The 12,602-nt window shown below is 43.5% G+C and overlaps 1 protein-coding gene across 1 annotated transcript in view; it reads right to left on the bottom strand.

Annotated features, from left to right (window-relative positions):
• Nucleotides 1–12,602, bottom strand: part of LOC119863554 (collagen alpha-1(XXVIII) chain-like) — a 62,240-nt gene that overhangs the window by 16,412 nt on the left and 33,226 nt on the right. The window contains 6 exon segments of the mRNA XM_043504855.1: nt 436–504; nt 625–693; nt 5,400–5,468; nt 8,843–8,855; nt 8,857–8,912; nt 11,271–11,339. Of these exon segments, the coding sequence (XP_043360790.1) occupies nt 436–504; nt 625–693; nt 5,400–5,468; nt 8,843–8,855; nt 8,857–8,912; nt 11,271–11,339 (345 nt within the window).

Genomic DNA, 12,602 nt, shown 5'->3' with positions numbered 1-12,602 from the left:
CTTAGTAATTGCTCAGAATACAATAATGGGAGCCATAAAGATAGATAGAAACACATGAATAATAAGAGTTAATAAACTTATTTTGTTTGACTTTCTGTTAGCAAAATTTTTACCAACATTTAATTAAATATATTGAGGCAGCCTAACCCAAATATCTTGAATAAGCTCCGCTATGGCTTGGAGGAATAAAAATGTTCAATAACTGAGATTTTGGTTTCAAGTTTTCAAATGGTTATTTATAAAATGATGAGTAAAGATGGTTTTAAATGTCTTTTGCTGGTCTTTCTTGAGGGATTCTGCGAATCTACTGCAGTCATTCACACTGACAGTTATAGGGCATTTGCTGTCCTAGGTTACCAGCTCTTCTACTTATAGGGTAAGGCCAACCTTGGGTTATCTTATGTTTTTACTTAGTCTGCCAAGTTTGGGGTTTACCTTAGCGCCAGGAATCCCAACTCCTGGTTCTCCAACTGGGCCAGCTGGACCAGGTAACCCAATGTCACCCTATAATTAAGAAAATATATGTCCTGGTTTAATTAGCTCACCATACTCTACAATGCATGCTTAATATATTCCACATGTTGATGATCATAAACATTCGGCAGCTTGGAGTACAGATGTTACCTTTGGTCCTGGAATAGCTCGACCAGGAAGGCCCGGCATTCCAAGACGTCCTGGCCCACCAGGTTCACCCTACAGCAAATGAAAAAAGTAGAATGGATTTTTATGAGAGGTGGGCCTGAGCAGTTTCTGGTAGCAACATTTCCTGAAGGATGTTTTAATGTTCTATTAAACAAATTGCAAGTGATCATGACAAGTTCTAACTAGTGCAATTCTAGTGGTTACCAGTATAATACTGATTCCTCAATGGAAAATGAGATTGTTCTTTTTTCTAGTTCATTTTACAATATTTAAGTTTAGAAGATCCTTATACTAATGCACTACAGGCTCAGTCCAAAGTACACTGGAGTCAATAGGAAGACTCTTAATGGGCTTTACTATTGGAATAAACTGAACACTAAAAAATTCAGCCACTTTTCTTGTCTTAAAATACAAGATTTCCATCTCAAAATACATGTGACTTAGAGTTCTTAAATGTTCTTTTCTCTATATTTAACCCCTTTTCAATTTTTCCTCCTCGTGTGTTTGTGAACATCAGAAGAGTTCATAGAAAGCTGAAGGAAGGACATGAAATTGCTGGAGATGATAGGCTTGATTTTCCTCTCATTCTCACTGGGGTAAATCAGGAGTAACTTAAAGTCACTGAAATTACATTATCACAAAACCAGTGTAAATAAGAGGAAAATCAAGCCCTGTCAGTTCCATATGTACCTACTGAGACTAAGACAGCCCCATCACTCTCTTATTACAAGTACTTCCCAAACATTTAAACATAGAATACAATAGTCTTCCTCTTCTTTCCCAGACTGTAGAAAAAATAGTGGGATTAGTTTAAAGCATTTTTTAAATGTTTGTTTGTGTATATATGAGTGGGTATGTTATGTTCCCATACGTAAAGAACTTACTGAGCAAATCCTTAGTTGAAGAAATGAGTTTTGCATTAAGTGTTGAGAGTATTACTTTGTGGTCATTCATATCTCTTGCAGGAGAGAGCTCATGGCATTGCAGTTATTTTTGGTGCATAGGACAAGCCAGATCAAAGGTACCAGAAGAACTGCAGAAGTGTGCGGAGGGGGAGTAGCAATCAAAATGGGCCAAATTTGAGTGGGGTTGCAACCCCATGTGACATGTTACTAAACCACTCACTCAGATTTGACTTGGCTACCCTTCCATCATGATTAAAGCTGCGAGTCTTTCATGGAAGTCATGGATTCTGTGACTTTCTGGGACCTCTGGGACTTCCGCCACTGCAGCGGCTGGTGTGACTGACCCAAGGGCCGCCAGAGCAGCTGCTGGGGTGACCCTGAGCCAACCACACTGGCTGTTGTTTGGGCGGCCCTAGGCAGCTGGTCCTGGGCATTGCCCTGGAGCAGTGGTCCGGGAGCAGCGGTGGCGCTCCAGGCTGCCACGCCCCAGCAGCAGTAGTGGTGCCCTGGGCCGCCCCCCGCCTGAAGGAAGAGGGCAGCGGGACCCCCGGGCCACCTCCTGCTGGAAGCAGCAGTGGCGGTGGCAGGATCATTGGCCATCCGCCCACCCAGGAGCAGCAGCAGGACCACAGGCTGCTCCCCCCGAGGAGCAGTGGTGGACCACCAGAGCACCCCGCCAGAGCAGTTGTGTCTGCTGGAGCGCCCACATTCCCCCAGCACCTGAGATGTAGTTACGGGTATTTTTAGTGACTTTTTGTTTATTGCCCATAACCTGTCCATGACTTTTACTAAAAATACCCGTGACCTAATCTTAGCCTTAGTCATGATTTGGGCCAACGTTGAGAGGGTGCCTGGCGTTGCAGCCTGATGTATGGGGTCTCCAGTAACCCACTCAGATTTGGCCTGACTGCTTTTCTGTCATGCGAGCAGGGAAGAGGATCTGCCATTACACCACCCAGCTTCAGTCAGGGGCCAAGGAGAGGGTGTGGGCCCTCTTCTCCTCCTCCACTCCAATTGAGCCTGACTGAGTTCAAGATCTCAAAACTGGGGTGAGGAGGCATGGATTCTCCTCTTTAAAAAGTGGGGGGCAGTGGCCTTTTCACCCCACCATCTCCACCACTGATAAGCTATATCTTGAGACCTCAGTTATAAAGATACAGTACAAAACTAAGAGTACTTAGCACCGGCAGGTCCAGGTACTCCTGTTGGTCCCGATAATCCACGTACACCTTCTCTGACCTTGATCACCCTACACAAATGAAGAAACATTATTCTACAGTTTATCAATATGGTTAGCAAAAAGTCATTTGAAATCTCTTGTAAAAATCAATCAAATCAGGGCCACACAGGTCTTTTTGGGGCCCAGGGCAAAATCTGAAACTAAGCTTCCTCCCATCCTTTCCAAAAATAACTACCACTGAAGGGAGGCAGGGGGAGAGGTTGGAGAGCAAGCCTTCCCTGCTCTCACCTTATAGGTGTGGGTCCTGTCCCACAGGGCTGGGCCTGGCTCCCTGCTCGGGTGCTATGACCAGGCATGCAGGGTTGCAGCACCACTCAGTTTGGCCCAGCAACCCTTCCATCATGACAGAGGGGGTGCTGGGCTAAATTTCAGTTAGTCCGTTGCGACCTCACACAAGAGGTTGCAATGCCACTCACTCAGATTTGCCTGGCTCTTCCTTTGTCATGATGGAGGGGTTGCTGGGCCAAACCTGAGCAGTGATATGACCCCATATGCTGGGTCCCAACACCACTTGGTCTGAGGCCTCTCTCAAAAGTGGGGTCCAGGGCAAACTACCTGTTTTGCACCTGCTGCCCAGGGGGCCATGAACTAAACAGGGGCCTTATTCTATAGCTGCTGCACATGAGAAATTCCATTAACTTCAATGGGAAGTCAATAAATACAACTTCAATTGCAGTCAATGGGCCAAATTCTCCCTTAATTACATCTGTGTAAATCAGGTGTAGCTTCTTGAATGTCAGTGGTTCTACATTGGTATAAAACCATTGTGAAGAGACAGATTCAAAAGGAGTTGTTTGCTTGCATCAGCAAAGTCGAGTCTAGTGAGTAGAATCAAATAATAGAGAAACCATTTACATGAAATTATTTTAATAAAAAAAATAACTGGAGACCCATTTTTTAAAGGTAAATACACTATACATATAAGATCTTTTTGCCTGTCAAGGAAAATCAACAAGCCAAAACACTCGCCCTGATTAATCTGTTTATATACTTCTAGACAGAAAAATGCGAAGATCAAGTGTAGGTTGTAAAGGGATAACTATTAACACATTATTAGAACACAGTTATAACAAAAATACACACGAGATAGTGGTTCAGAAAACCTAAACATTTGAAATTCTGGAAACGCTCAGTTAGGGTTCCAACCCCAGCCATAACTCTCTCTTTAACCCTGTAGGATATCACCTAAATATATTCCTAGAGAGGAAATCTTTTGAACTCATCTTAGATAGTGAAGACTGGAAATTACACTTTCTCTTAGCCCTTAAAACTCATTGTTATGGTGACCTTAAACCTGTGTAAAGGGACTGGATGTAGCTTCTTCCAGACACCCTAACTCAGAGGTGGGCAAACTACGGCCCGTGGGCCACATCCGGCCTGCGGGACCGTCCTGCCCTGAGCTCCCGGCTGCAGAGGCTAGCCCCCGGCCCTTCCTGTGCTGTCCCCATCTCCTCCGCAGGCTCAGTGTGCCACGCTGCCGGTGCTCTGGTCCGCAGCTCCTGTTGGGCAGTGTGGGTGGCATGGGTTGGCTCCGGCCGGGCTGCAAGCTCCTGCTGCTCTGCGCAGCATGGTAAGGGGGCGGAGAGAAGTGTGTGTGGGGGGGTTGGATAAGGGGCAGAGGGTCCCGTGGGCAGTCAGGGGACAGGGAGCAGGGGCAGTTGGATGCGCATGGAGTCCCAGGGAGCTGCCAGGGGGCAGGGTTGTGGATAGGGGTTGGGGCAGTCAGGGAACAGGGAACGGGGGGGTTGGATGAGTTGGGGAGTTCTGAGGGGGCAGTCAAGGATGGAAAGTGGGAGGGGTTGGATGGGGGCAGGGGCACAGCCTTCTCCTAACCGGCCCTCCATACAGTTTCACAACGCCGAATGTGCCCCTCAGGCCACAAAAGTTTGTCCACTCCTGCCCCTAATTGAATTGGGCTTCGTTAGCACTGACTCCACCCCCCCCCAACTCGGTAAGGCAACTCCCATCTTTTTATGGGCTGTATATTTATACCTGCCTACTTTTTTCACTTCATGCATCTGATGAAGGTGGGTTCATAGCCATGAAAGCTTATGCCCAAACAAATTTGTTAGTCTCTAAGGTGCCACAAGGACTCCTTGTTGTTTTTTGCTGATACAGACTAACATTGCTACACCCCTCTGAAACCTGTCACCATTTTTTTCAGGTGTCTAGAGGGCTTCCTAGAGAACGATCAGAGATATTCATCCTCCTGCAATCAATCATGCAAACATAGGCCCAATCATGCAAACATCTATTTGAGTAATCCTTACTCAGATGAGTAGCAATCTGAGTAAGGGTTCACATATTGAGGATCTGCAGGATTGGAGACTGTAGCAGTGTGTTGTATTGCTACTGGATTGATGGGCCTGCCCAGCTCCACAATGAAAACTTGCCTTTAATTGTATTTTATCAGTTTCACTACATTTTTTTTATTGGGCTGAGACTGAAACCAACTCTGCAGTCAGCGTGTTTCACAATATAATTAAGAAAATCACATAGTGCACTTTTTCTTCAATGTATTTATTTATACTCCACCAAGATGGGGAAAATGTGACAAATCTATTCCCTGGGCATTGCTTTAGCTAACTTTAATTTTCACAAGGAATTCTTACCTTCTCACCTTGTATTCCAATCCCTGGGGCACCCTCAGGACCTCGAAGGCCAGGTACTCCTGGCTCCCCCTGTAATGAAAAAAAAATCAGCACTTGAATTTAGTTGTATTTTAATTAGTTTATTATTAAGTTGTAAGGCTGGAAACAGAAGTCCTCTCTTTAGTCACAGAAACTATATACTCAGGTAGCAAGTCCTGCGTTGCTTACTCACAGTAAGAGATACCTCAGACGATGCCCATATACATTTGTTATAAGATAAATTCCTGAATTAGTTTGAATAAACTGCAGCTCAACAGGAGCAGGAGTGGAATCCTGGCCCCTTTGAAGTCAATGACTAAACTCCCATTGACCTCAATGGGGCCTCAGGTTTTAAGACAGTCTCATAATGAACTCTTGCAGGATGTACAAGGTGACATGTTTCTGGCAATAAATTGATGTCCAGGCTCAGTAATTATTTTTAAACATGTACTGCAAACTGTATTATAATGTTTAGCCCTAGGTCTCCCCTTGCTAACATACTTTACCTGAGCTGGATAGTGTTTTTAGAGTATGTCTACACACGAAAATGCTTCGGCGGCGCTACTTGTTGCACTTCAGTGCAAAAACTACCTATTCCGACCAGAGGAGTTTCCTATGGTATAGGTAATTTCACATCCCCAAGAGGCAGTAACACTATCTACACTGGAGGTTAGGTTGGCATAGCTATGTCTTTCAGGGCATGGACTATTTTTCCAGGTATGGTAGAAGTAATGTATTTGAAGTCATAACAGGTTGCAGTAGTACAAAGAAACTGGAGTGCACTTATTGACAAAGGAAACATTGACAAAGAAACACAATGAACTTATGACTGCCTGATGGGACTTCAGCCTGGAGTCAAGGTTCCCTTCAGTCATATATATGCCTCTCTGAACCAGAGCTTCAGACTCTTCGCACCTATCTGCAAGAAACCTTCAGAAGGGGTTTATCCATCCATCACATGTTTGGTGGGGCCCCATCTTCTCTGTTAAGAAGAAGGATGGCTCTTGAGGCCCTGAATTGATACTGGGCACTCAACAAGGTGACTATTCAGAACTGATATCCCTCCTCCCTGTCATCCACAAACTCTTAGATCAACTGCACTCCACTCGAATTTTCACAAAACTAGACCTGAGTGGGGCCTATAACCTGGTGTGTGTGTGTGTGTGTGTGTGTGTGAGAGAGAGAGAGAGACACGAGTGGAAGATGACCTTCCATGCCACTACGGTCGTTTTGAGTATTCGGTCATGCTGTCCTGTCTATGCCATACCCCAGCAACCTTCCCATCTTCGGGGACGCTGGACTGATTCATTATTATTTACCTGGATGACATTCTTATTTTTTCCTGAGAACCTTCACTATAGGCGATAAAGTCTGGTTTTCTGCCCAAATTCTTAAATCAATGCATCAGCAAACTTGGACACCCACCAAATCTGGGGAAAACTTCCTGCTTAGCCCCACCCTCTCCGCACTGCAGCCTTTGGCCAATAAGCATTCGGGGCCGAAGAAGACTGGCCTGCTTCCTTGCTAACTTCACTACAAGGAAATAATAGGTTCAGCTGCACTGCCCTAGAACTGCCTGATTAATCGCAGTGCCTGCTGGCTGCAGGATCAGCAGCCTGATTTATAAGCCCAACAGCAACAGCAAAGCACTGGCTGCTCAGCACAAATGCCCACAGATTTTCTGCCATCTTCTGCTTGCCTCATTCCTAGCCCTGCTCCTGCCTTGCTCCAGCCTAGACCCTGCTCTGCACCCAGCCTTGCTCCTGCCTTGGAACCAGCCCTGTTCCTGCTTTCCCTGACTCCAGATAACACAGTTATGACTCTTAGCTCTGACTCTCTGTACCCTTGGCTCTGGTATGTTGATCTGACAACTAGGCCTGATTCCTGTTCTGACCACTAGGTCTGACTACCTACGACCCGGTCCCCTGACATCAGATAACTCAAAAATGGCTGAAACATATTTCTGTGAAAGATTTCCCTCAAAATATTTTTGGGCTGAGAATTTTGAACCCTGCACCCCTCCCAAAATCAATCATTCAATTTATTTATTTTTGAGAAAGAAAAAAGGCACTGTCAAAGGTTTCTAGTTCACCCTCATGTATGCTCATATCAACCTCTGATATCATTGGCAACATGGGAAGCCCGTTAATAATTGGACTTATGATGGGATGTTCACATCAGCCCTGATGGGGTTAAGGTGGCTCAGAAAAAGCCATTAACCAATAACGCACCTGGGGAAGAGACAGGACTGATAAAGGCTACCTGATGATGCTGCCCAGCTGGGCAGGGGAGGCTGTGCTTGTTAAAGCCAGGATTTTTGCAACAGAAGGGGCTGCTACAGTGAGGCTAATAACATACATCAGGGCAGTATAGACCCTAATGAAGTGTTTTAGTTTAAGCCATCTGGCCATTGTTGCTTAAATAGAAATAATTTTTTGAATAAGTGACCCAATGATGGGTGTATTCTGTAGGGTGAATGAAACAATGGACCTTTTATACTATGTAAGGTCTTTGATAAAGAAAGGGAGAAACTTTCTGAGGATTTAAAAGCTTAAGGTAACCAAAAATTATATGTTATTTAGTAAAAACACTGGGAATGAGTGCATTATTAAAGGCACTCTTACATACCTAAAGACACCACAGAGAGACGTTAATAATGGCTAAGTAATAACGATATAGTTGGTGACAGGTATAACTATTCAATCAAGTCTGCTTCGCCCAAACAAAGGGAAAAAAGAAGTGGTCCTGCAGGAGATGGTCTGCAGTCATTCTTTCGAAAGAAGAAATCCAGAAGACCAGAAGCCTGGGGTCTGGCCCTGAAATGACTGTCAACCCAGAGGGTTTTTGGGTGAGAAAGGCTGAGCAGGCTAGGTTGGAAGTGGTCCAGAGAAATAGCAACAGTGTCTGGGATTGAACAGACTGGTTGCTAGGCATAGGGTCACTGGGCTAAAACCTGGTGTAGTGGGTGGGCCCGTGTTCGTGTACCAGCCACTGGGAAAGTGGCATAGAATTGGCACAGAGACTGCCTGGGACAGTGTACAGACTGCTGGTCCAGAGGGACTTTGGTACCCCGGAAGGGGAGGACTAGACAGTGACTTGGGTTGAGTCACAAAGAGGGAGCACTCTGAGTCTACAGAGAGAGAGAAACCGTACTCCATGGTATGAGCAACCGAAGGACTGGGCACCAGACTGGGTGAGAGCTAATCCCCTGACTCAGTGGTGAGTGTACCCTGTTACAGATCATCACTGCATCTGGATCTCCCTTTCTCCATGGGGAAAGTGCTCATCCCTTCCTCAGCAGCATCAATCCCTTTGTCCCAGACTCCATTGAAGGCTTTCTGCTGGACCAGGGTATCAGTATGAGGGATGGGGCAGCATAGTGAGCTGAGAGAGGAGGAAGGTTTGGGACAAAGAAACACAGAAACCTTTTGTCCTGGGCCCCATCTTCCCTGGAAGACCAGGCAGACCTGCCAGTCCTGAAGAGCCTGGTTCACCCTGAAATGGAGATAAAGAAAACATGTCCATATCTTAAATGTAACTATATACCATTATCTCTTCTAATCAGGGAAACCTCTTTTTTTAAAAAAAAAGGCTCCTAATTTTTTTTGCAAGAAAAACCTTAGGCGTATGAGATCTAATTTTGCAGTCATTCTATACACAGAACTTCTCTGAATTCCAGACATGGAAGGAAGGAAGGATCAGGAAATACTGTACTAGCTGATTATTAAGAGCATACATTGTATATTAAGGATAAACTAATAATCAAGTATCAGAGGGTAGCCATGTTAGTCTGGATCTGTTAAAGCGGCAGAGAGTCCTGTGGCACCTTGTAGACTAACAGACGTATTGGAGCATAAGCTTTTGTGGGTGAATACCCATGTCATGCATCTGACTACGGGTATTCACCCACAAAAGCTTATGCTCCAATACGTCTGTTAGTCTACAAGGTGCCACAGGACTCTTTGCCGCTTTTATGTAATGAATGTTAGTTAGGCATACAATTGTTATGAATATTGGTAGTCTGGGAGGGTGAATTAAATACCTAAATTTTGTTTGGCTGAAAGTTTACAAGACTTGTAATCTGTTTTTGAAGATATAAGAATTGAGAGGTGTAGTAGTAGTAAATAACTTGTGAATTGATGTCAGTGCTCAGGCACCACAATGATAGACAACTTTGTGAAAACCGACATAAATGAGAACAGGTTTTACAAAAATATCTAAGCACACAAATACTTTTAACAGTATCTGAAACCAGTAAATTAATGCTTGTTGTGAAACTACATACTATAATAATAAGTATTAGTGTTTTTGTTTACTACTTTAGAAGTTGGGGTAGCTTGGAATTGTTTGTTGTGGAGTATGAAACTCTGAAAAGACCAGTGCTGGTCTTTTCAGTTAGTGACTTGAAGTAGTCCACCAGGATAGCTTGCAAGAACTTTGCTGCATCTCTAGCTGAAGGAATATCATTATGCTAGTTAATACAGTTGTCCTCTGGGATACTAACTAATTTACATATTTAGACCTCTTCATTAAGTTAAGGAACAAGTTAAATACATCCCCATCAACTTTAAATCTTACCTATTCCATTGTCCATCTTCTGTCTTCCAATAACCTCAATAAACACAATCATCCAGGTGCTATTCTACCTCCTTTCTGAATTTCCATTATGGACCACAGTTTCCTTCCATATACTAAATACTGTTCTATAAACTGTCTTTATCATAGAATGGACAAAGAATTTTTCAATTTAAATTTAGGCAGTTTTAAGGATGGAATGAATTTTACCAGTAAACTTAGTTAATTTTGACTAAGGATACTAACTTATTTTAAGAGTCACTAACCTTTCATTTTAACTAATAACAGTGACAGTATTTTAAGAATACTAGCATTGACCTTAATATGGTATGATGAGCCCAATCTTCAGCTAATATAAATCAGCAAAGTTCCACTGAGTCAGATGAGCTAGGACAATTTACACCAGCCAAGGATATAAGCTGATACACTAGGATTCAGATTAAATGTGGTAATTTTGGATTCAAATAAACATTTGTAAATTTAAAAAAAAGCCTAGCTATATATTTTTGTATTCATCTGTCCATTAATGACTGATTTTGATCTCAAATAGTTTTAGACTGACAGTCACAATCTGGTTGTTGCTTCCCCTGTGTGTCACAGGGAAAGTCTTCTTAGCGTATGCACAAGGTGCCTCAGCTGGCACACGACCAGGATTCATCACCAAATTTGGTCCGCTGGTTGGATCATTAGCTTTCCCAGCTTGGGCTGGGTACTGATGGGGAGTGTGACATGAACACTGATCCATGCCCCCCACAGGGGATATAAGTTGTGCCAACCCTTTTTGCTGACATAACTTACTCCCCACTCTGTGCCAGCTCTGATTGTGGCTGTGAGCTGGGGGCAGAGCCAAGGTTCTGCTCACTCTCCATCCACTTTTCTAAGAGGGAGATAACAGCCCATGGCTGCTGCTCTCCCCTTGCTGTTCAGGGTCTGCTAATGTCGCTAGCGTGTGCTGGGCACTAAGGCAGCTTCTATGCCCCCTTACTCTCATGCACGGTTGTGCAGCCAGGTTTAATGAGGCCTAAGCACCACTGAAGCCTAAGTATTGGCTAGGCATCTGGATTATTTCAGTCCTATGGAATTTGTCTACTAGCATATAGTGCTAATAACATTTTAAAACATACAATTTTGGATGCCGTTAAAAGTTAGTGGCCAAAGTTTTCAAAAATAGGAGCTTAAAGTTTAGCTCTTAAGTCCATGTTTTAGTGCCTACAGGTGGGATTTTCAAAAGTGCATAAGTAATTTAGGAGAAGGAAAGAGCTCTTTATTAACCCATACCTTTGAACCAGGTTCCCCAAGTCCTCTTTCTCCTGGAGCTCCAGTTTCTCCTGGCAAGCCTTGTTCACCCTTAAACAGAAAATGTTTTTGAAGAACTTTAACACCAGAAAGATAAGACTACATTTTCTTGGCAGCTTACATTTACAGAAAGAGCATTCAGCTTAATAAAAATGCATTATTTGAGGTCCTAACTTTTTAAAATTTTGACTGAAAGGGCTAGATTCTCCAGTGCATTGTCTACTTTGTCCTCTCTTGGGAAACTTGATGAATGCTGTAAACGTATGAATAATGTAGCAGACATTTTGAGAGCACATGTGACTCAAATACACTTTACTCGTGTCTCTCTTATATCATGAGTAGAGCATATCTCTGCTATTAATCATTCCAAATGTGAGAGGAGCTCTCTGCTGTTCCCTAGTTACTTTTCTTTACCTGACAGAGATTGCTAAACCTGTTATAACCATATCAAACTCCTAATGATGAAAGGATTCAGAATTGGGATCCTGTGATGGGGTGATTGGGACCATGAAGGGGTTAATGTGGGTCCGAGAGCCAATTAACATACCTGGCAGTACCTGCAAGAGAGAAAAGGCCAGGCTTAACTGATAATGAAGTCCGGCTGGTGGTGATTATAAAGTCAGGAAATTTGTAGCAGCAAACAGCTGTAAACACTTACCTGAAGGAAGACTGAGAGTGGTACTAAACTGTGCAGTAGTATATGAAGAAAAGATGAGGAGCCAATAGGCTGGAAGCATGTGGTTATTGTTCCAGTAAGGAAACCAAGCAAGCTATGATCCAGACCTGATGCATGCAGGCCAACTGCCCTTACATCATGTTTGAAATGGTAAAAATGATAACTGAGAGATTGGTTCATACTTCAAGAGAAACAGACTCATAGGTAGTAATTAGAGTGAGTTTGGAGGGGAAGGCAGACAACTGACCATATCGTAGGATAGAAATGGAAGACTGAAAAGGTAAAGAACTAAAGACTTTATAGGTTTCAGAGTAGCAGCCGTGTTAGTCTGTATTCGCAAAAAGAAAAGGAGTATTGTGGCACCTTGGAGACTAACAAATTTATTAGAGCATAAGCTTTCGGAACTACAGCTCACTTCATTGGATGCATCCGATGAAGTGAGCTGTAGCTCACGAAAGCTTATGCTCTAATAAATTTGTTAGTCTCTAAGGTGCCACAAGTACTCCTTTTCTTTTTTAAAGAATTATAGTCACTTTTCTGGATATTGAAAAAACGTATGATTGATATAGAGGGAGGGTTTACTTTACGAAGTGGCTACCATGGGTATAAAAGGAAGAATGTATAGATGTAGAAGGGAT

The sequence above is a fragment of the Dermochelys coriacea genome, chromosome 11 (genome assembly GCF_009764565.3).
Source record: "Dermochelys coriacea isolate rDerCor1 chromosome 11, rDerCor1.pri.v4, whole genome shotgun sequence".
Taxonomy (NCBI): domain Eukaryota; kingdom Metazoa; phylum Chordata; order Testudines; family Dermochelyidae; genus Dermochelys; species Dermochelys coriacea.
The sequence above is the reverse complement of the archived record's forward strand: the minus strand, read 5'-3'. Positions and strand labels throughout refer to the sequence as shown.